The sequence below is a fragment of the Sapajus apella genome, unplaced genomic scaffold (genome assembly GCF_009761245.1).
Source record: "Sapajus apella isolate SASKATOON/1434 unplaced genomic scaffold, GSC_monkey_1.0 scaffold42, whole genome shotgun sequence".
Lineage (NCBI taxonomy): Eukaryota > Metazoa > Chordata > Mammalia > Primates > Cebidae > Sapajus > Sapajus apella.
Window position 1 is genome coordinate 15903920 of NW_022436982.1, and position 25470 is coordinate 15929389.

Consider the following 25470-nt stretch of genomic DNA (forward strand, 5'->3'; position numbering starts at 1 on the left):
AAAGGGCCCCTAATACACAAAGAACATGTTTATTTTATTGGAAACTCAGGAAATACATATTCTGTGTGCCCTGCTGCTCCCCTATTCCCACTCACACCCCAAGCACATACATGAAGGGAAAACAATACTAGCTTTTTTTTTTTTTGGAGACAGGGTTTCACTTTGTTGCCCAGACTGGAGTACAATGGCACAATCTCTGCTTATTGCAATCTCTGCCTCCCAGGTTCAAGTGATTCTCATGCCTCAACCTTCTGAGTAGCTGGGATTACAGGCGTGCACCACCATGCTCAGCTAATTTTTGTATTTTTGGTAGAGACGAGGTTTCTTCATGTTGGCCAGGCTAGTCTCAAACTCCTGACCTCAGGTGATCCACCTGCCTCAACCTCACAAAGTGCTGATATTACAGATGCAAACCACAGAAACTGGCCGTATACTAGCTTTTGATCAAACTATATTTCCAGGCATATTTCTTTATCTTCAATCATGAAAGAAAATAAAAGGCCAGTTGAAGAGCTATATTTTATTTGCCCTTCCTAACATTATATTCTTTAGATGATATCACTCCCAATGATATATCATTTAATATCTATAAGAACTAATTCTCCTTACTTTCTTCTCTCCCAAATTCTCCTGCTTCCTGGGGTTACCAGAAAGGTCCCAGTTTCCAGGCTAGCTACCTCCTTGCTGCTGAAACTTTTCCTATGTCTAAAGACATAGACAGGAAGTTGGAACCAGGTCTTGTTTGGCTGCATGAGAAGCAATGGAGACTGAAACCAGCCCCCTTCTACCCATTGTTAGACCCAATGAACTGACACAAAATGAAGGAGCGGAGCCTTTGGTTCTGTCTTCAGCAATATTTATTGGAAACAGCGATGCTTCCCGTGGCGAGAGTTTATACAGTAAGCAGTAAGATTTGCCTTTCACTCCACATGATCCACTACTGCAGGTGGCACATCGGAAGCAGCACATTAAACCTCTGAAAGAGTCTGTACAGCTAGATAAATAGAACTCTGGATATCTAACAGGACTTTCATGACTGATACAGATTTTAAAAAAATACTGATAAGCATACACACAGCACTGTACACACAAAATGAAGTTGATGGATAGAAGGGGCAGAAGTAAAAGTAGCAACTGAATGGAGAAAGAGTTTTGCATATGCAGCCACATACCTTAAACTGCTAAGCACAAAAATCATCTTTATTTGGTCCTCATTGAGGGCAAAATATGCACAAACGATGTTCAAAGAACACAAGGTAACGTGGAAAGAAAAGGGATTTACTGTTTCTCAGTCTATGGACTAGTGGAAAAATGGTTACTAGTGTTTTTCTCCTTGTGTCTCTATGTCAAATGGATTCATGAAACATGTAATTCATAAATAAAACAGAAGTGAAGATATTTGTTCCCCCTTCCCTGTCCCCTTCAGAAATAGTCTAAACACATACATAGTTTCTGTACAGCAAGAAATTTAAGCTCGGATACCAGATTTCTTCCCAATTTCTCACAAAGGAGAATTTCCTCTTTTCAGCCCCTCTCACAATAATGCTGATTGTTAATTGTCTTACTGAAAAATAATGTAGAATTACCGCTCTGGCTTTAATAGCAAGGAGGGAAGAAAACTGGCCATACCTCAGAAATAGCCATAAGTGTGAAGAAGAACTGAGATGCCTGTTTGCAGAGAATGCTTTGAAACACTTTTCTATGGATGCATTAAGAGACAAATTCATTCAGATCAGGAGACAATTTGCTGGTGAGGGAAGGCTTTCTTTGACAATTCCATGACTCTCGTATTTGGGAAGGGACACTGTGAAAGCAAAAGCTTTCTCCTCTTTGCATGGAGAAATGCAAAGAGACCTTCAGATGGCCCCTGGGTGATAGATAACATCTTCGGTGGGATGGTTTTTCTGTAGTGTGGCTCATGGTCATATACTAAGAAACCACAGCCTCCTGAGAACTGTGTAAACAGCAGTTCTGTGACTACTGGCTGGTCTCAGATGATGTTTAAAAAGCACATGCCATGCCCACAGGCTAAGAGGATATCATCCATCACCATGACTCCTGTGGGAGCCCACAAGTCAACCAAAGACACTTGGTGGGGCTGGATGACATGGACCACTGCGGCCTGCACTTGGGATGTGTTATAAGCAGCATTACCAAAGCAGTGGTTAACCGTAACTATCTGGGTCAAGAGGAGGTGAGCCAGCCAGCATAACATCCTAATGGGGCAGGGCAACCAGAATTTCCACATAATTGATGGGGAAGAAGCCTGAATGGCCATGCAGCATCCCCTCATACCAGTTCTCATCAATTTGGTTAGTGAGTGTGATGATATCGCCCTCTTTAAATCCCAACTCCCCTTCATTTTCAGGTTCAAAGTCGTACAGAGCTCGGCAGCAGGGCTGATCCATTTGGACACCTGAGAGTAAGAGCAGGAGAGAAGAGAAGAACACAAGAGGATGAGGGGTATTTAACTCACGGAATCTGCTGCCTGCTGCACCCACCTGGCTTTCTGCTCCCCGGCTTTCCTCCCTCATTCCTCTTCCTGTTGAAGCTTCTTCTTGCTACCAGACCTCAGTGTCCACTGCATTGGGCATCTTGCCCTCTACTAGTCCTCAGAGGTTTTCGGACCTTTGGAAGTCGCTATATATTCCTGTTTCTGTTTCCAGTATGAAAAATGGTCACATCTATTCTTGTGATACATACCAGAGTTCATTAAAGTCTGCCTTCATGATAATGCCCAGTAATAAGAGGCATAACGACTTAAGAAGAATATAATGATGTAGGTTAAGAACACAGCATAGCCAGAATTCTCTCATGTTAGCACTTTAAAATCTCTGCATATTTGAAAAAGTATGGTTAATTACATGGACAATGTTTTGCAACCTCAGAGTAATAGTTCAGTTATTACTCTTTAAAATAACAACCCTAGCCTCTGGAAACTGCTGTAATGTAGTAAAAACAGAATAATATAAAACACCGAGTTGAAATTCTTTTTGACCTTGCACAAGGTACTTCACTCTGAGTTTCAGTGTCTGAAACTGGATCTAACAGTAGGACTTACTACACATTAGTATTGTGGCTATTAAATGAGGTTCTGTAAAAAATCGTAAAATTTATACTTGGTAAACTGTTGTATATATAAACATATGGAGTGCACTAGAGCTATGGCATATAAAAAATAAGGTACTCTACCTTGAGTAAAATAATGAAGGATGAACTCGCAACTTAAAAGGGATCTTTCCAAATACCAATGCATTAATATTACATGCACACACATGACGATAGAGACTCAGTCAAGCGCATACGGCTCCCATGCCGTCTAGGTGGCAGGAAAGGAAACAATGTAATTTATTTCTTGATTTTAGAGAGAGAAGCAAATTAATGAGTCTCCAGATGAAAAGTGAAACATATGGTTGGTTTCCGGGCAGGGAGAAGCACAGCTATAACAATTTCTATGACCAGTCCTGGTAGCCAGCTACAGGAGCCATGGCTGCTTACGGGGTTCCTTGAAGCACTGAGTGCAAAGGACAGAGAGCGCCAAGGACAGAGAGCGCCACCTGCTGACTCAGACCTCACTTTTTTCCTTAATAAATCTCCTGAGAGCATGTTATAAAGTTTTCTACTTTAGAACATCAAGCACGGAGGATGCAGGAAAAATAAAAGAAAGCTGCCTGTCTCTAACAACCATATCCAGTATAAGACGGTTCCCACTTTGAACAAGCAAATGTGGAGGTTGACGATGTCTCCAGCACAGACTGTTGTGTAATCTGTGTGTAGGGTGTGGAGAGCAAGTGTGACAAGGAAAAGAATGCTCTATTAGGTATGTGTTGATATTCCTGAGATTAAATGTCATCTAACTTTAATTATATCAACCTCAGTACAACAGCATGATAAACTGATCAGAGGTGAGGCATGGGAAAGGAAACCTAGCAAGTGTTGAGATTCAAAATATCTTCTTCTGCAAATATATTTAACCATATGCTTCTGTGACTCAATAAATCCAGCTCATCAGCACATTTCTGGAGCCGCTTGCTGTCTGTGGGTTATATGTGGATGCATATGGGGACACGCTGCCCAGGGGTATTCATTGTTATACAGGCTGGATTCAGAGAGAACAGGCAGGAAAAAAAGATAACACTCGTGGCGCCAAACTGACAAGGAAAGATGACTACAAAAGAGGGTCAGAATAAAATATGTTCATGTGTGCTGATGACTGAGGGAGAAAAAGGGATATACAAAGAAAGTTTTATAGAAAAGAATGAAAGGAAGAAAAGAAAAAGGTCAATGAAAAAAGACAAAAGGAATTGTTTAACAGGGTTTCTACCTGACAAAGCACCCCATAAGAAATATATTACTGCATATTTCCTATGCAGCCAGATTGGATTGTTCCTACAATTTCTGGAAAAGTGCCAATGGATATGCCAAGGTCTATGCAATAGGATCTGCAGTCTCAGCTCCTTACCTGAAGGTTTGGGAGTGCCGGTGTGGGAGAGACCCCCGTTGGGCTGAGTACTGTCTCCAGTTGGAAACTCCAGGGTCATTCGTGGTTTAGGTTGATATTCTCTTCTAGGCTGAGATGAAGCCTGTCTTATTCTGCAATAAAAAGAAAAGTGGTGGGAAAGGTTATGTAGCCAGTTAAGAAGTAAAAAGAAACATGAATATAAAGATTCAGGATATGCTTGGGTCATCCACAATTCTACCATGAGGAAGTATGGGAAATCAAAAAAGGACCCTTAGTTTTCTTGTATGTGTATATCTGAGATTTTGGTGATGTCTTTTTATGGGGCCATATCCTCACTATCTTCATTCTCTCTCTCAATCCCTCACTTCCTCTTTTGTTTATTCAGAGTCCTTTATGCAAATACGTACCGTGCTAGGTGACAGGAACACAAAAATGAATTAAGACACAGTTCTTGTACACAAAGGATAAATGTTTGAGGAAATGCATACCCTATTCTCCATGATATGACTATTATGCATTGCATGCCTGTATTAAAACGTGCCACGTACCCCATAAATATATACACCTATGTATCTGCATTTTTTTAATTTTGAAAAAAGACACAAATAGATTATGTTCTGTAAGGGAGACAGAACACGAACAACTGATTACCATAAATTTTAGTAAGCACTGTCAGAGATATCTACAAAGTGCCACAGGAACACAGGGGTGTAGTTGGTGGTGAAGGTGGGAAGGAGACTACCTCTCCATGGGGAAGGTAGAGAAGGCTTAAGGAAAGAACTAAAAGATATACAAGAGTCGTTTCCAAATGAAAATGTGAAAGGAAGTTATTCCATGCAGAATATGAGAAGGTTTAGACAGAGGGAAGGAGGAAATATAGTGTGTGCTCTGAAGAGAATGGGCAGTTTGAGATACAGGGAGGAAGAGAACAAAGAGGGAAGACAGAAGGAAATTGGAAAGGTATGGCCAATAAGTGTCTCCTACCCACCCTTACATATTTTCCACAGACTCAGGTATTCAATAAACAAAGTATGTAAGAGATTTGCAAGGGAGAGCAAGGGTTTAGGGTATGCCAACTGTAGAATAATATTGATTTCGAACATATTTCATAGGGAAAAAAGGAAAGTGCTCCCTTCATGCTCAAGAGACATTAAAAGGCACATAACATTCCTTTAGTATTTTGAAGTACATGGTTTTAAAACTTTTCTGGAGGCTTCAGCATTACATACATTTCCACAAGGGTGCACCGAAGGAAAATGCTCAATCAAACCATGAATCAAAGAAGATGTTGAGTCAAGATCAGCCAGAAGAAAACAATGAAAATAGGTGATGTTTTCAATGGTGTGAAGTTGAATGACTAGAGTATTCATCATGCATTCAGCCATGTGATCAGCTAGCTATGGGAGTTTAACCTGGCCATGAAACCTAAGAAAAAAGCCTGCTGAGGTGACCCTTTGAGGTATACATGTTCAGCAAAATCATCCTGTTTAATCTGGTAAATTAAAATAAAGCATATGATAACACAGGGCCACTGGTATGTAGCCACACAGGCTGTGCCCCACGACCCCACAGAGCCGCACTCACATGGTAGCTTCCTGCTGCTACCGCCCTGCTGTGAGGTGCATCTAAAGAGGTGAGAGCAGCACTCTCTGATGGCAGAGGACTTGATCACCATTCAGAGAAACACAAGATGTAAAAATAAACAACCCTTTTTTTTTTTTTTTTTTTTTTTTTTTTTTTTGAGACAGAGTTTCGCTCTTGTTGCCCAGGCTGGAATGTAATGGCGTGATCTCGGCTCACTGCAACCTCTGCCTCCCAGCTTCAAGCAAATCTCCTGCCTCAGCCTCCTGAGTAGCTGGGATTACAGGCATGCACCATCAGGCCTAGCTAATTTTGTATTTTTAGTAGAGATGGGGTTTCTCCATGTTAGGCTGGTCTTGAACTCCTGACCTCAGGTGATCTGCCCGTCTCAGCTTCCCCAAGTGCTGGGATTAAGAGCATGAGCCACCATGCCTATCCAGAAACAGTCTTTCAAACAGGTTATGGTTGGTTGTGAACTCCAGTCACACCACTGATTAACCCTGGGCTAGTTACTTCACCTCTCTTAGCCTCAGTTTACTCATCTGTTAGTCGAGGCTAAAAATACTTAGGTTACAGGGCTGTTATAAGATTGATGATGATGTGTATCCAGTACCCATACGGAACATCTATCTGCCCAGCAAATGGCATCCATTATCAGCAGTAGCATCCTGGTGTCCCACCTGTGGCAGCCAAAATATAATCCAACTATCGAGCTCTCATAAACAGAAAATTAGATTCAACAGAACAATGCACAAGACAAAACAAAATCAAAACCAACAACATCCAAGGTGCCTCTGTAAGATAAGCAGGAATTCTGGCAGACGTTTGTCTTCAAATGTATTCTATGATTTCCATTTCTTTCTACATCATTTTATAGCAAGGAAATGTAAATGTGAAATGCAGGGAACTGTAGAATACCTTTCTTCCAGTCTGACCGTGACTTGCTGCAGGATCTGGACTGCCTGCTTGTGGTATTCCAGCTGAGCTTGCACAAGTGCAGAGAGCTGGCTCACTTGTTCAATCTGCAGATGGATGGGAAAATCATGCCTTAGTTTCCACATCACCATCCTTAAGCAGCCACTACTGTTTCATACATACAACAGAGCTGCCCTCAACACACAGCCCCTGCTTGATGGTGCTGATGACTGTGTGATGAGCCAACTAAGACAGATAGTTCTGCAGGTTTCAAATCGATCAAGGATAAGAAAGCATCCTTATGCCTAGAACCATGCATATCAGTACCATGAGGAGAAGCAACATTAGTAATCCTCAGGAACACCACATAGCTCTATAGAGTCTCATGCTTAGCCATCATCTTGTATTTGGGATTTGACTCCTTTTATTGATTTCCTACGGGAAAGAAGGTATACTGGCCAAAGGACTCTTTGTTCCCTATATTTTTCATGCTGTTCATACTGGTCCTCTTAATAAAGATGTGATAGTATCTGATATAACGCACCCAGAGAGGCGATATGGTATGAGAATCTTCTGTGCTCTCTGAGCCTCATCTGTAATGTAAAAGGATTGAATCAAATGACATCTTGAGTTCATTCCTGCTCTAACATTCAAAGATTGATTTCTCTTGATTTTGTGTTTCACATTATTATCCAGCTGGGTAGCAGCCTCCAAGCCCACAGACGCAGTGTTGTCCCATGAATTTGGGGATGGGGAGGGGTGCTGGGTGGCAGGGAAGGAGCACTGTGATTTGGGTCACCCCTCACGCCCACAGTATTCCTCTCAAGGAGTTACTTGAGAGGCGGACACAAGTTGTTTTACATAAACAGAAACCTACACTGTCTCCAGGTGGTAGGAAAGTCTGGACATGTTCAAATACCTCCCCTGCCACGGTCAGGAGCAGGCAATGTGATGGTTAATTTTAGCTGTCAACTTGACTAGATTAAGGGATCCCCAGATAGGTGGTAAAGCATTATTTCTGGGTGTCTGTGAAAGTGTTTCCAGAGAAGACTGGCATTCACTCAGTAGGCTAAGGAAGAGCTGCCCTTCCCTATGCAGGTGGACACCATCCACTCAGCTCAGGACCCAGAGAGAACAAAAAGCCGAGGAAAGGCAAATTTGTTCTCTTTTTGTTCTAGGGAAGGGTACCCATATGCTCCTGCCCTTGGATATCACACCTCTAGGTTTTCTGGCCTTTGGACGCTGGGACTGGCACCAGTAGTACTGATGCCCTGTGCCCCACAACTGAGTTCTCAGGCCTCTACTGAATTTATGCATAGATCATCAGAAATATTCTTTATCTTGTTGGTAAGTGAGATGTTCCCAACTTAACAATTTGTAGGCTTTACAACGGTGCAAAAGTGATATGCACTCAGTAGAAACTGTACTTCAATTACCCACACAACCACTCTGTTTTTGATTTTTAATGCACTATTCAATAAATTACATGATCTATTCAAGACTTTAACCTCATCATAAGTTAAGAAGCATCTGTACTTTAAGATTCATTAGCAGACAAGAATCTGGTTAAATCAAACTACAGAAAGGCACAAAAAACTTTTCTATTTCTCAGTATACTTTGTCAAAATTATTTAAAGGACATAACTACTGAAGTTCTTATCACATAGTGTAATCAGATATTAATGCTTTAAGGGTTAGGCCCTTTAACACATTAATGCTGTGCCTTGGTAAGATTAAATTGAAAACCACAGGAGAGTCACTTACATCCATCTCCAAGAGATTGAACATGCTTGACTCAGCAATTTCCTTAGACTCATCAAACTTCTCTAGAGCTTGACGAAGCTCTTCATCTGGAATCTTGCCTTGTCGTTTCTTCTTATAATCAAAATCCAGGCGTCGACCCTCCAACTTCTTTAGATGATGCTGAAAAAGGCAAGGGCAGGAATAAGCTTTGGAAGGGCTTATGGAAAAAGCTTATTTGCAGCTTACTTATCCATCACATCCACTAACTTCCAAATTAAGATAGGCTAAATTTTAAAGTACAATGTCACCGAGGAAAAAAAGAAACATGCATCAATGGGGCCAATGCTTTCAAAGGCTAAATATGGGGGACTATCTTTAAAAATAATTAAGAATAAAAGATAAATTGTAGGAATATGAGTGCCCTCTATTTTCTGGCTTTGTCGGGCCAAAGCCAAGCTGCACTAAGCCTTTCCAGCCCATGACAGAAACAGAGAAGGAACGTACATGCCCTACACACGTCAAAAGGACACACTCACAGGGCCCACAGTCCCCATCTTCAAGAGAAATTGTTATCTCATGAGAAGCCAGAAGAAAAACATTTTCCTTGAAATTAAGTGAGACATAAATGGCATTCTTGCTTTTACAATCATCTGTTCTGTTAGAATCAACCAAGTTGCTTATTACAAATACGGATTTCTTGATCTTTTGAATCAATATCTAGGGCTGGTGCCTAGGAATCTACATCTTAACACTTGCCCCAGCTGACTGATGGAGCTTTCAGGAAACCACTGATTTAGTTTAAGCCTCTCTCTTAACATATAATGAAACTCAAGAACAAAATCTCACTTGGAATGGACCTTAGAAGGGCTTATATCTAATGCTCCTCACTGAAGTTCAATCCCCTCCTGCACCATCTCTAGTAGATGTCTGCCCAGGCTCTGCCCATCACCTCTAGTGACCAGGTAGCAGAGTAGTTTTCCAAAGCTATACAGTATTTTTCCCCCAATAGCTACAGTCTTTCACTACTAATGGATGAAGGAAAATGCTGGATTTTTCCCTTGTTACTGGGTATGTATGGAGCAGAATGAAAGGAAATGAAAACAAAGTAGGGTGTGGTAAAAAAAAAATGAAAAGGAGGAAGAATAATATTCTAGACCTTCCCTCACACTGTATCCCCTGCTCCCCATCCATGCTCTGATCCAAACTAAATGCTCATTTGGAAGGAAACTTCTTTCATAAACATTTGAAATTACAGTCAGCTATAGGGTACCACATTGGAGTCAGAGTTGTATTTTGGATTTAGGGTGAGTCTGCCACTTACTAACTCTATAATCTTGAGCAAATGGTATGTTAAAGGAGATTTAAGCTAGATTAAGGAGGAGGAGGCCTTAGTTCGAGTTATGGCAATCCATTTTACACCCAACAAAGTTGTTTCAAAAAAGCTCAACAAATATTTCTAAGATAAAAAAGTGAGCAAACATTCCACACTCAAAGACATATGAACTTTATTTATTAGAAATAGCTCAACTGTTCTACATGTTTTAGAAAAAGGATAGTTGGTATTCTTTCTCATTCCTAACAACCATTATGAAAATACTGATATAAAAACATATGCTTCCATCTAATTTTGGGCCTTGAAAAATATATATATGCTTATAGAGTGATAAAATACTATTTATTTAAGCTAACAACTAGTACAACTAAAATTTAAGTGGGTGAAATCAGTCCAGCAAACCACAGAATAATTAATAAAACTGTGTATTCTCAGGGAAAGAATATTATTCTCTGGAGAATAAGTCTGAAAAAAGCTATCCAATATGAAAATCAGAGAAGTCAGAGACAACCCTTATGAGTGGCACAGTCTTATCAGGATGAAAAGTATCACATTTCTGTTTTCTCTCATTTTGTCTTACTAAGTTGTTTTGTAATTTATGTGCCCAGAGCTGACAACACAAAGGGTGAGCTAAAAAAAACGTTTTCTAAAGAAAAAGGGCATCTGGATCTGCATGATTTCAACACCCACTTTCCAGAAGATGCATTGTACGTACTTGAATTTCCCTAAGATCTTTGTCATGAAGATTCTGAAGAGGGTCAATGAAGTTCTGCTTCACTTCTATGTCCAAAGAGTCTTTGACCTCCGAGAGTTCCCGCATGGCCTCCCCCACATCACCAAGTGCTGGGCCTAGGAGAGAACAAAGCTCTTTTATGTTACAGAATAAAGATGAAATGCACTCACAATAACAGGGCCCTTCACAGATGAAAACCCAAAAGATTACCACTTGCCTTCTAAAGACAACAACAGACAAGAGAGAATAGGTATCTTCAGTTCACTCCAGGCAACAGACTCAATGCCCCCTAAGAGGGTAAATACCTCTCATCAAGAATGTAACAGTTACTTTTTCCTTTCAAAAGCAATTTAGGAAGCTCCCTGTACCAGCTTTCCCTAATATGGGACAAGCTTAAGGCCAATATATTTAGTAGAGACAAGTACCAGAAATAGCAAGGTTCAACCAGGAAGGAGATCCCATTATCTTAAGGGGGTAAAAGCATAAGATGTTGGTTGTGGTAGCGTTGAGGGGGACAGGGTGAAGGAATAAATCATGTCTCACCTTGGGCAGTAGAACTAGGTACTATATACAAGTGAGTAAAGATCTATGAAAAAGCCCACGTGGCAGGGCCTTGAATCATGCTGACTGTGGCTGCTCACTCTGCTTCAATGCTCAATGACTGCCAGAAACACTCAATAGAAAGTTCCAAGGAGGCATCTGGATATGTCAACCAAAGCTACTGTAAAGACTGAGGTCTCATGAGGGGAAGGGAGGAAGAAAACTTGTAAGATAATCACCTTAGAGCAGATGAAATAATTCTGAAAACAAATTTTTGGCCCATGTATATAACATCTAAAATTAAAAATCAAAATATAAAATTATTTGTCTGATTTCCCATAGAATTTCTTACCATCACCAAAATCTCACAGACAAATGAAGGAATTATAATGTGAGGAATCACTTCTTACCAAAGTTGCAATCATCTCCAAGCTCTCTTCCAAATTTGAGCATGGCCTCCGCCAGCAGTGCCTCCGCCTGAGGATAGCCAGGCCCCTTCTCCTGGCCACGGATTTTTGACATGGTGTTGATCATGCTGAGCTTAGCTCTGGAAGCTGAAGGTGAAGAGAAAAGAAGATTTCAGAGTAGGCAATGTGACACAGCAGAAACAGGGCCAGGTGGAGGATCAGGTCTCAAAGCAGCCTACACAGTAGCTCAGCTACTTGTAAGTGTACCTTCAGTGCCCTCCAGTGTTCTCTCCATCGGTCAGTCAAATCAATCACTTTTTTAAAGCACTAAACTCTCCCTTTCCCTTAAGATCTTATAATGAATGACAGGAATGCTGTTCTGGGTGAAGCAGGAGTACAGGCTCAAATTCTATCACTGTGTGCCCTTCACCATCCTCCCTTCATTGTGGTGGCCCCTGCAGTGACTCTGTGGAGCTGGGTGCTTCCATGGAGAGCTTTTTAGAAACTCCTGGATTATGTGATGATCTCTAAATTTTATTCTAGTTTCATATTTCAATTATAGGAGTCTAAGGATTAAAGTATGTAACGAATGGTAAATTCTTGCGGAGCGAGCTTTATGCCTTGTTTCACTTATACCAGGTATGAAATAGAACTATTTTCAAAATCATTTCTCAACTAAGATTCTGATGGTAAACAGACCCATGAAGAACAAAAATACTGTGCTCATTAAAAAGACTTAATCACTTGTCTAGCACATAAGTAGAGAAAATTAGTTTTGTGCCTGAAAGAGAGCATTTCAATTTCTCTTTCTTTGCTTTTGTTTTTATAAAAGAAGTTGCCTAGAAAGCAATTCCAGTTTTAGTGGTAAAAACAGCTTTATTAAAAAATTGTTAAAGCCTATGATTTAATTGATGCTAGGTTTAATTGATACCTAGGTTCCTCAGGTTCATAATTAGAGTTAGGATTACACATTAACCTAGGACTATACCCCAAATTCCATCGTCATGGAAACCCCAGATAGAATCACAGCTTAAGGTACTTTCAGCATTCAGTGGCTGACACTTAATCTTGAACACTTATTTAACACAGGCTTTTATTTAAACTTTGAGTCTTAGAGGTATTGAATAGAGATGAGAAAAGTTATCAGGAGTGGACATCCTGTAACCCTGTTACAATAAGCAAGATAATTATGGTCCCTGCTTTCACAAAGGAGGGTAGAGTCTATTTTAAAATCAATTAGAGTGAAGTATATATACCAAGTGCCATGATAAGGGATTGAGGAGAGTCCCAGATATACGGCTCTGTCCTCGTCTGTCAGGGAGGGGCATTGCAAAGGATTCCTAGAGGGAAGTATCTTCAAACTTAGATACTTAGTAAGGCTGTGCAAGATTTAGGAGGTGAAGTTGAAGCAGTAGCCCTAAGGCTGTCGATAGCTAGAGGGGGTGACAGTCACCAAATAGTATGTAGCATTTAGTCAGGCTAACAACACATGTGAAGGCTGGTGGTGACTGAAAAAATATAAGATTCACTTATTTTCTCATATAAAAGGAATCTTATGTTAAATTTGAAAAATAGAAAATGCAGGCTAGGTGTGGTGGCTCATGCCTGTCATCCCAGCACCTTGGGTGCCCAAGGCAGGAGGATCACTTGAGGCCAGGAGTTTGAGACCAGCAAGGCAACATAGCAAGACCTCATTTCTACAAAAAAAATTTAAAAGTTATCAGGATATGGTGGTGCCCATCTGTAGTCTCAATTACTAGGGAGGCTGACATGGAAAGATTGCTCGAAGCCAGGAGTTTGAGGCTGTAGTGACCTATGATGGTGTCACTGCACTCCAGCCTGGGTGACACAGCAAGACTCTGTCTCTTAAGAAAAAAAAAGAGAGAAAAAGAGAGAAAACCCCACAGAATCATTTTTTAAGGGACAATACCATTATTTTCTGCGGTAAGCCACATCTGAGATCCAGGAAGGACACAGTCCCTACGCTCAAGGTGCTCCAATATAGTGAGGAGTCAGACAGACAGCGACAACAAATATAATACATATTATCATGGCTAATACGTACAGTATACTAGGGGGACACTGAAGAATGACAGCACAAATAACAGGCAAACAGGGCAAATAAGATAAGCAAACACCAGGCAATAAAAAGTACAGAATGAATAGAACGAAAGGAAGAACAGAGTAATGAAACTGCACTTGAGTTAATCCCTACAAATCCTATGAGGGTCATTTTACATTTAAGGGTGTATTCCTTTTATAAAAGCTGAATGTGGTAAGTGCTTATATCTTGGCTCTATTAAGGGCTGTCTCCAGGTAAGTAATTCTAAACAGTTTAATTAACATTGTGGCTGATTTTCAAATTCATCATTTTGAATGTTGTTCAACTAAGAAGGGCTTTATTCGTTTACTACTTAAGAATATCTTGGATATATTCTATACTTTCATGAGAAGGAAGAAGAAAGCCATTTTCTATTAGCATATCTACTTCAAATAACCAAAAAAAGAAACCTATTAATCCACATCTTTGAAGAGACGAGATTTTAAATTGATTCAAAAATTTATTACATTTGTATTAATAATCTTGAGTTAATGAAACTTTAATGTTATTAAAAGTATCATCAGACCTCTGAATTAACCATCTTTAAATGTTAACAGAATTATCTTTAAATGATTGTTTAAAGCAGTACTTTAAGAAACTGAGAGTGAGCTTGGAAAACACAAATTAAAGCACTCAAATTCCTATTACATAGTCTCAGCCTGCATTGCTTTACCAAGTTGTATGCGCCCATAGAGATCCACGTCCCTTCTCTTCTAAATGAGCCTAAGTCCTCTTTTTCAAACCTAGGCTGTATGACTCTACTTCTAGGTGATTCCCAGAAGGAAATTTATTGGCTAGACTGAAACAGCAGGAAGATGACCATAAAAGGCTGACCTATTCCCAAAAGGGCCCCATTGTTTTGTCCTCTGCTAAAATGAGCAGTTTCTTTTTTGACTTTAAAATTTATGCGATCTTTTAAAGAAGGCAAAAGGGGGCAGCTGAGGCTCAGTCTTAACTCTCAACTCTAAAGCATCATCTGTAGCATCCCTGACAAGCTTTCTAATTCTGGGAACAGCCAAAGGGAGCTATAAGCTCTGCTGAGAATAAAATGGAAGCTCTGCTAGCCCTGCCTGAGTTATTTTCCTCTGACCTAAAAGCAGTGCCCACATGAGTCACTGCCCAGTCTGTCTTACAGCTACTTATCTAGTGTGGCAACTAGCTGAGGATGCTGAAAAACTCAGTACTTCTGCTAAACCGTAGTTTTTAACATTTTTATTTCCTAATCTAAACAAACAGGAAAAACAGTAGAGTCCATTAAGAAGGCTTTCCATGGAAAACAGCAGAGTCCATTATAATGAACATTAGCTTTGAGTTCATGCAGACATAGCTAAAAATCCAGGCTGTAAATCTTGCTACTTAGCTGTGAATCCCTGAGAAATCTCTCATGTGTAAGATTGTTACCAGCGGTCAAAGATAAACACCAAAAGCCAGCACATACAACATAATAGGCACTGGACACTAGGGAAAATATTCTTTCTTTACCCCTTCCAGGCTCTCCTGTCTGAGTGTGTGTTCTGGAATGCTCTACTGACAACTTGGTTGCACAGGAAACTGCACTGCCCAGAGTCCCTTCCTTACATGTTTCCATAGACAAAAGTCAGAACCGGTCCAAAGTAAGGCTGTGCAAGATTTAGGAGGTGAAGTTGAAGCAGTAGCCCTAGGCTGCCGATAGTTAGAGGGGGTGACAGACAGATGCAGAAGTGCCGGTGGGTTCCAGTTTTTCCTTGCTCTTCCCTGCTGTGGGCTGAATAAGTTCATTTAAACATTTTACTTTTTTATAAAATGCTTCTGTGTACATCATTTGTTCAAATCCTCAGGTAAAGCTTTCCTGTTCAAAAGCACCATGACCTCCTACTGTGCTCTGGCATGGCACAAGAGGCTGCTGATTCAATCTGATCACACCACTCACTCTGGTAACACAGGATGGGTTGAGAGAGCAGGTCTCCTTGGCACCAGGCCTGCTTTTCCCTACACTAATTAAATGTTAAGGATTCCAAGGCTACCACTGGGTCTTTTCATTTCTCCTGACTCCATTTCATAAAGTACAGTTCCACTTCTCTAGTAGGCTAAAAAGCTATATGGTTTGCCATCATTCACTCCAATTGTCCCTTAGGAATCTGACTCTTTGGAAGCACTTCATTTTTAAATTATGCCACGAAAATCTGCTTTATGTGAGGATGATAAAGAGTGGTCACATGATCTCCCAGGATCAGAAAAGAGGCTCTTATTTTCCTCGAAAAAGAGAGTTCCCAAGCTAAATCATGAGCCCTACACCAAGGAGTTTAAAAAGATTAATTAATATCAATAAGTAGGTTATGCTGGAAATAATGATGTATTCCCTATACAGAAAAAATGTGAAGTTTCACTGCTTGGTTCAATAATCATTTACCAAAAATCTATTTTTAAAAGATTTTCCCTGTGATGAAGTAAGGAAAAGAAATATTCATGAAGTACCTATAAGGTAAAAAGGCTATGGCTAGGGAGACTCTGGGAGAAATGAGGTGCAGCCTCTACTCTCAAAAAGCTTATTATCCAGGTGGAGAGTCAGCATGCTTGCTCACTCCTGTGAGGCAAAGCATGGTCGAGGCTGCAATGTATTAATATTTACAATGCAGAGGACACAGCAACAAATTCCACCTGAAAGAGTAAGACAGAGGAGGCTAATGAACAGGTGACACTTGAGCTGGACTTTCTGGAAGAGTGAACTGTAAAGGGAGAGACCTGGGAAAGGCCATTCTAGGTACCTGGAGAATCTGAGTAAAGTCACAAAACAGAGACAGATCAAGCGTTCAGAGTTCGGGACAATCGGAACTCTCAAATGCTGCTGGTAGGAAGATAAACTAGTAGAACATCCTGAACAACAATTCAGCAGTGTTTGAACAGACATATACCCTGCAACCCAGTAACTCCACTTCTATGTGTATATCCATCATGTATGTGTACATGTATAACAGATATCTACAAAAATGTGCTATTCAAAATATCTACAAAATGGAAACACCTAAATGCTCATCAGTGGAGAAAATGGACAATTAAACTGTGCTATGTTTTCACAAGGGAATTCTACAGAGCAATGAGAACGAAAGAAGTAGAACACACAGAAAGTTGAATCAAAAAAGCCAGATCAAAAGAATACATGTTCTATGATCACACTTCAGTTACAGAACAGATAAAGGCGTATAGTGTTAGAAGTCAGTGCAGCTAGTGTCTGTGGAAGGAGCTTTTAGAACATTGACAAAGTTCAGTTTCTTGAACTATGTACCTTTAAACAGAAGTATCAGTTTATAATAGTTTACTGAGCAATATACTTATGATGTATGTGTTGTACTTTTTGTATGTTATAGATCAATAAAAAATTAAGAAATTTCACTCCTAAAGATCCTGATGTAATTGTTTTGGCATGTGGTCTGGACATGACAGTTTTTAAAATCCCAAAGGTGATTCTAATGTGCAGCCAAGGTTGGGAACCACTGTGTTAAAGTCTCTAGACTGAAAGCCTGGGAGGTGATGATACAAATCTGAGATGAAGAACACAGGGCAAAGAGAAGATTTTAGAGAGGAAGTGTGTAAGTACTTCAACTGCAGAAACACAAACCTAACAGTATCCATGTGGTTGTACAGCAGACAACCAAGTAGATTCGTCTTGAGCTCAAAGGAGGGTGGAGGTGGGGGCAAGAGAAGTAACTTATCTGACAATATCTGGAAACTTGAAGTCTAGGCCATTAGATAACAGAAAGAAGCAGAAGAAAATAGCCACCCAATGAAGATGAAACAAAATTCAAGAACAGTTTTTTCTTCAGGTGGCTTTATATAAGGCAGGTGAGATTAACCTTTAGTGTCTGCTCTAAGCCAGGAGCTTTATATAAGCAATTTATCTTAATCTTCACAACTATGTGAGTCTGGTTCAATTATTCCTATTTGTAGAAAGAGGGATGGGCTACATCTATAAAGTGAGGATACGGAACCTCAGAGGCTGGAAAGCCTATCCAAGTTCTCATAGTCACTAACAGGCAAAGATTGGATTCAGGCTCAGCTCTGAGCCACTCTCAAACCCATTCTTTTCCCCATTCCATCAAATTTCCTGTGAGACTAAAAGCTTCAGATGGAAATCCCTAAGTCTCCCCCTTCACAAAGAAAAATCCTTCCCTAAAGGCTTTTACTAGTGGTGGTCAACCTGATGCATATCAGAATTACTCAGAACATTTTAAAATCATAGATTTAAGGACCCCATCTCTGTCTTAATGATTTGAAATATCCAGTGGCTTAGGCCACAGAGCATGTGTCCAAAGGGCCTTGGGGATAAGAGTAAGCAAGCCTGGGCACTGAAGTCCCACCTGTTATTAGCTCTGGGCAACTGTATCACCTCTTTGAGTTGGTAAGCTGATGATTCTCATGTATCTCTGCAGGCCAGCCCTTTATACTGTATTGCAGACTCAGGTATTCTAATACCTACTTGACTGTACTAGGATGTGTAGGTCTCTCAAACTTAACATATTCAAACTAAACAACAGATTTCCCATCATCATCCTGAACCTGCTCCTCCTATATTTACTCTCAATATTAATGACTACGACTCCATTCATTTTTCCACCTGCTCAGGCCCTAGACTTCATAGCCATCTTTGATGTCTCTCTTGCCTCATATGTAATTAGTCAGCAAATTCTGTCAGCTCTACATTCAACACACATCTAGGATCAGACTGCTTCTCACTCTGGTGTAAGCCACTACCATCTCTAGCCTGGATTATTAAAATAGGCTCCTACTGGCTTGCCTGCTTCCACGCTTGCCCCCTATAATCTATTCTCCCTAGAAAAGTTAGGACAGTCCTACTTAGTGTAAGTCAGATCACATCACTCTTCTCCCCAAAGCACTTTAATGTGTTCTCATGTCCAAGGTAGGAACCAAAGTCCCAACAATAGTGACAAGGTCCTATGTGCTCTGGCCCCTCTGGCCTCCCCCTGTCAACATTGCTCTTTATTGTTCTCATATATATGAGAGCTTCCTGGGCATGGTCACACTCTCCCCCTCTTACTCTTCCATTTTTCTTCATTGCACTGTTCACACCTGATATTAGGTATTATTCTCTATCAGTCTCACCCTTCCAAAGTATAGGCTCCATGAGGGCAGGAGCTTTGTCTGCCTCATTCACTCATACATGCCCAGGACTTAGAGTAAATGTGGAAGATAACTGAAAAAAATGAATGTATTTCTTCATCCACAGAATGGGGGAAATCAAAGCTACTTTGCTGGGTTTATGTATCCAGCACTGTGCCTGGGACTTACAGAAATATTCAATAAAATGGAGGCTATGACCAATATGATAAACTGTGTTATGGAAGTAGGTTACCAAGAGGTATATTGAAATGTATAAATATGGCATTCCCAATTATCATGGACAAGAGGAAAGTTCTAATAGTCTGGTGGGTTTAGCTATAAATATCTAGTTTGCCTCTAGTATAAAACTAAACATAGGGATAAGAGCTCCACCTAGGCCAAAGGAATAGCGTTGGTAAGTGATGAATGTAAAAAAGGTGAGAAGACTGCTATTTGTCCTCCCCAAATTCATATACTGAAGCCCTAATACACAGTGTAATTGTATTTGGAGATAGCGCTTTTAGGAAGTAACTCAGGTTAAGTGAAGTCAGAAGGTCAAAGTCCTAACCCAAAAGGATTGGTGACCTTATAAGAGAGGAAGAGAGAGAATGATCTCTCTCTCTCCACACACACATGCACCATGAAAAGGTCACGTGAGGACACAGTGAGAAGGCGGTCATCTACCAGCCAGGAAGACAGCCCTCATCAGAAATTAAAACATGGTCCAGCACCTTGATCTTGGACTATATAACCTCCAGAACTGCAAGAAAATAAATCTGTGTTGTTTAAGCCACCCAGCCTATGACATTTTGTTACAGCAACCTGAGCTGACCTAGGTCCCATTCTGAGGTTCTTGGGGGAAATGAATTTGGGAAGGATACTATTCAACCCATATACTTTTTTTTATAACCTGATTATTTTAACAAGCTTTAAATCAAAGTAATTTTTTAAAACTATCTGATTTCCTATATTTGTGAGCAAACCAATTATTACATAATTTTCATTTCACATGGATTTCTGATGCTTTTATCTTTAAACCAATTATTACATAATTTTCATTTCACATGGATTTCTGATGCTTTTATCTTTATAAATATTCCATCTGAGTTTATTCTTTTTGAATAAAGTCATCTTAAAAAGTTAACTTTGAAAGAAACCTCCACAAATATATACAATTTCTTGACTGCATAATTTACTGAGTCCTTGGGTAACCATATTTTACTGACTACATGCTTTATTTCCATAAGCACACAAGCACAAGATCAACCGATGAATGTGTAATCTAAGATTTTTCAGAAATAAAGAAGAGGCAGGTCCCTAACATTCTCCATCCCGCAAAGGTCTCCCTGCCTCCATCTACAGGTATTTACAAAGCATTTGTTGCCTCCCTACCCGTGGGAGCTCCTCTTCCTTGGCAGTTCCACCCAGTGGTGTGCTGGAGTTAGGCCAGCACTGCTCAGGGGAGCCAAGAGTGAGACCCTTTTCCCAAGTCAGAGTTCAGTGATGGCACACTGGTAGCTTGAAAATGGCCATGGAAGACACGGAAACTGGCTAATGCTACAAATCAAGGTTTTTCTTCTAGAAAGACAGTTGTTAAGCCTGTAGCAGCACACTGCTGATTAACCTCCCAGCTTGTGGGAAGTTTTACTGCACTCCAGTTCTCATCTGTGGTGGCCAGGTAAAGTGTTATTATACTTCCTGGCTTTAAAAAGATGGGATATTTTGAAAATGCAAAGTATAAAGAATAATATAACACACTCATATACACATCATTCAGATTTCTCACTCTTAAGGACAATGTTCCTGACAATCTCTGAGCAAGTATTAACACTTCCTTGCTAGCATTTTTGTGTGTTTGTCTCTAAAACAGAACAGACTTGAAGTTGTGAGGCTGTTGAGGTTGTGACAGACATTTGCAGGAAAGCCCTTGAGATATGTTTTCTGGAAAGGTGTAAAATCTCAAGGGACCTGTGGCTCACAAGCCTCTGAGGGCTAGGCAAAAGCAGTGTTTTATAAGGGGGTTCAGTCCCAAAAACATTAATGACAGAAGATAGAATGCTCCTCCTCCTAAGGAAAAAATAGGGAGTTTTAATGTCTGTGGTTTTTTTTTTTTTTTTTTTTTTTTTTTTTAGTTTCATTTACTACAATTCAAAATCAAAGTTTATCACAAATGAGATTTCTGCCGTGCTGGAAACCAGCAGTATCTGTGGAACAGAGATGCCAGCACAAATCTGAACACAGGTTGGAGCTGCAGAGGCACAGGGGTATGGAAATGAGTGCTCACTGCTGGAAGTGCAGGGATGAGGGGTGAGTCTGCCCTCTGCACCCCATTTTCTCCCCACCCTAGATGATTATAATAAGTGTTATTTGGGGAAAGACCTTCCGTAAATCATTTTCTAAAAATTACAACCTGATTTAAACTGCTATATTCTCAAGAGTGGTTTCCTTCACTGTGAAATTTGAAATAAAAACATAGTGACAGGACACCTGTCTATCACAACAGGGAAGAAGAAAATGCAAGCCCCCCACCCTTGGTGTGAGTTGATGAATACAGTGGATGCACTTGGGCAGAACAGGCAGCCACAGTACTCCAAGTCACATCTTCGTGTTCTGACTGATGGGGAAAACCTAATGGCTTTAGCATTTATCAGTGAAGACCAAACACGCGAAACACGGTTTCTGAAGCCTTTCACTGCTTTTAGTGACTTAATTTCTTTGTCATCCCTAACTGTTGTATAGAAACCAAGCCTCGTTGCCCAAAGAAGCAGAGATCTTGAGCAGTACAAATGCCAAATAATTTGTACTAGTATTCATAATTAATACTCTCTTGTCTGAAAACTTAAGAGTTCTGAAATATTGGAAAAACTGGGGCCCATAACCAGATTTCGTCCTATAGCTATCATTTCAGAAGTATCTACCTCTTACATAATTCGTATACATCATCCAGCCTTGCAAAAACACAAGAGATGGGTTTTGTTTCTACATTTTACAGATACAAAAATAAAGTACAGAAAAATGATGTAAGGTGCCCAAGGACAGGTACCAACAAGAAGCTGAGCCAGAATCTGAATCATAGCTGTTTCTCAAAAGCTCACTGTTCTCAGATTCCCAGAAGGCTGTATTGGCTCTCATTGCTTTATTACATCTTCATTAAAAAAGGTCAAATTAAGACTTCTCAGCAGCAAAATGTAAAGCTTTAGCTATACTTACACTTCTTAGGTGTTTAAAAATGCAGAGGTGATGAAGTATCATCACTCAGGAAGCAGGATGAGCCCATGTGAGTTAGCAGCCTGAAGATCGTTCCACCTGCATGACCTTGGACGAGCTTAACCTCTTAAACCTCTGCCTCCACACTCAACATAAGGAGATTGGCCTACTGAACTTTGTATTGCTTTTCCAATCTAAAAATCTGATACATGCATTAGAATCCCGTAGAACAAGTGGATGAAGTCATTTACAAATTAGTAGATGGCATCTATGTCAGCATACACAGAATTTTAATGTACATTTTCAAAACCAAAGAAACAGACTCCTTTGCAAAACCATCACTGAGATCAAAACCAGTAGGTCTTATTTTTAAACTGCAAGAAAAATTTAATTATTTATAAAATCCTTCCCCTTTTTAAAATTTCTGCAACAATGTATACTACAGCCGGACCATGTCTTAATGATCGTTTATGTGTATGGGTCTGTGCAAAAACAAGATTTTTTTTTTTAAAAAAATCAACTGAATAGTTCAAGAAAAACACAAAGGTAACTTATTTTCCTTTCTTGTAGAAAACTGTCAAATTTCATTAAGGATAATTAATTTCTAATTACCAGCAACATTTTTACACAAGCATTAAAATTCAGAGGACCAAAGTGACATTTAAATTAAAAAATATAGTCGCCTTTTGAAGATAAAACAATCAGAAATGCCTTCTCCTATAACAGAATCTATTATCACCTCCTACCAATTAATGCAAGGGTCCGTGGCATCAAAGGAATAACACAGGGCAGGGTTCAAAATATTCTGTTAGTGAAACGAGGTGGTGTTGATAACCAAAGCAGGCACTAAATAAATGTTAGTTTTTTTCTCTATTTTTCCACTTTTGGAGAAAGTTACAGTTGACAGCTATTTCGCTGAAATGGCAACCAACAGCTAAAAATACACTTGCCTCTTCATCACCTATCAAGAGTCAATAATGTCTTTAATTGATGGAAAAAATTAAAAGTTTGTTCTTGGAAAAGATCAGCAAAATTGACAAACATTTAGCTAGACGAACTGAAAAAAAGAGGGAAAAGACACACATTACTAAAATCAGAAATAAAAGGTAGGGATATTCATCCTGCTTCTACATTAGTAAACAGGATTATTAAGAGAGTACTATGAACACCTGTACACCAATGAATTGTATAACCTAAATGACAAACTCTTAGAAACAAAAAACTTACCAAGACTAACTCACAAAGAAATACAACATCTGAACAGACCTATAATTAGTAAAAAGATTCAATCAGTAATCAAAAATCTTCCAATAAAGACAAGCTCAGGATCTGACGACTTCACCACTGAATTCTACTGAATATCTGAAGAACTAACACCAACCGTCCTCAAACTTTTCCAAAAAAATTGAAGAAGGAAAATTTCCCACTCATTCTATGAGGGCAGCATTATCTTGATATCAAAGCCAAGGACACTACAAGACAACTAGAGACCAATATCTGTTATGATCATTGCTGTAAAAATCCTCAACGAAACACTAACAAACCAAATTCAACAGCATATTTTAAAAATTATACCCCATGACCAAGTGGCATTTGTTCCTAAAATACAAGCATATGGTTCAATATACAAAAATGAATCCATCTAATACCTCACAATTACAAAATGAAGTTTTAAAAAAAAACACACATACACATGATCATCTCCATTGATGCAGGAATAACTGCTGACTGTTCAACACATTTTCATGATAAAAACACTCAATAAGCTAGGAATAGGAAGAAACTACCTCAACATAGTAAAAGTTGCATATGAAAACTCCACAATGAACATCATACTAAATGGTGAAAGACAAAGCTTTTACTCTAAGGTCAGAAACAAGACAATGATGGCCACTGTGACCACATCTATTTAACACAGTACTGAAAGTCCTAGTAAGGGAAATTAGGTAAGAGAAAGGAACCCAAATTGGATGTAAACAAGCAAAATTATCTGTTTTCAGATGATATGACCTTACATGTAGAAAACTCTAAATATTTCCCACAAAAAGCTGTTAGAATAAATGAATTTAGCAAAGTAGCAGGACACAAAGTCAACACACAAAAATCAGTTGCATTTTTATACAGTGACAATGAACAATCTGAAAAGAAAATTAAAAAGATAATTCCATTTACAATAGTATAAAAAAGAATAAAATACTCAGGAATTAATTTATCCAAGGAGGTGAAAGACTTCAACAATGAAAACTACCAACCACTGCCAAAACAAATTTTAAAAGACATACATGAATGGAAATACATCCCATGTTCATGAACTCAAAGACTTAATATTAAGATGTCAATATTATTCAAAGCAATCTACAGATTGAATACAATCCCTATCAAAGTCTCAATAACATTTTTTTGTAGAAATCCTAATATTCATATGGAATCTCAAGGGACTCCAAAGAGCAAAAACAATCTTAAAAAGAACAAAGCAAGAAGACTCATAGCTCCTGATTTGAAAACTTACTACAAAGCTATGGTAATCAATACAGTGTGGTGCTGGCATAAAGACAGACAGAGAGGTCAAGGGAACGGAGCAGAAAGCCCAGAAATAAACCCTTGCATACACAGTCAAATGATTTTTGACAAAGGTACCAAGACCACTCACGAGAAATAATAGTCTTTTCAACCAACAGCACTGGGAAAAATGGATCTACATACAAAAGAATGAATTTGGACCCTTTTATAACACTATATACAAAAATTAACATCAAATACATTAAAGACCTGTTAGATCTAAAACTCTAGAACTCTTAGAAGAAAACAGACAAAAGCCTCATGACACTGGATGTGGCAATGAACTTCTGGATATGATACCAAAGGCATAGGCAGCAACAAAAAAAATTAAGTTGGACTTCAAGAAAGTTAAAAAAAATTGTGTGCATCAAAAGACACTGTACTGAGTAAAAGGCAACTCACAGAATGGGGAAAAATATTTGTAAATCATATCTGATAAAGGATTAACATCCAGAATATATACACAACTCCTAAAACTATATTAATAAATGGGCAAAGACTTGAATAGATATTTCCAAAGAAGATATACAAATGGATAAAAAGCACATAAAAATATGCTCAACATCACCAATCATTAGGTCATTACAAATCAAAGCTACAATCAGATACCACCTCACACTCATAGGATGGTAATCATCAAAAAAACAGAAAATAATAAGTGTGGGCAAGGATGTAGAGTAATGGAACCCTTATGCACCATTGGTGAGAAAGTAAAATGGTGTGGAAAAGGGCACAGTGGTTCCTCAAAGATAAAAAACAGAATTCTTGTAAGTTCCAGCAATTCCATTTCTGGAT

General features: G+C 39.3%; 1 protein-coding gene across 2 annotated transcripts in view; it reads right to left on the reverse strand.

The window, feature by feature from the left end:
- Positions 1 to 839: 839 nt before the first annotated feature.
- SH3GL2 (SH3 domain containing GRB2 like 2, endophilin A1) overlaps positions 840 to 25470 on the reverse strand; it is a 214127-nt gene continuing 189496 nt past the window's right edge. For both annotated transcript variants that reach the window (XM_032300111.1, XM_032300112.1), the window contains exons 4-9: positions 11718 to 11861; positions 10750 to 10883; positions 8723 to 8881; positions 6962 to 7065; positions 4463 to 4593; positions 840 to 2416 (exon numbers count right to left, since the gene is read on the reverse strand). In XM_032300111.1, the coding sequence (XP_032156002.1) occupies positions 2217 to 2416; positions 4463 to 4593; positions 6962 to 7065; positions 8723 to 8881; positions 10750 to 10883; positions 11718 to 11861 (872 nt within the window). In that variant the 3' untranslated portion in view covers positions 840 to 2216. The remainder of the gene's footprint in view (positions 2417 to 4462; positions 4594 to 6961; positions 7066 to 8722; positions 8882 to 10749; positions 10884 to 11717; positions 11862 to 25470) is intronic.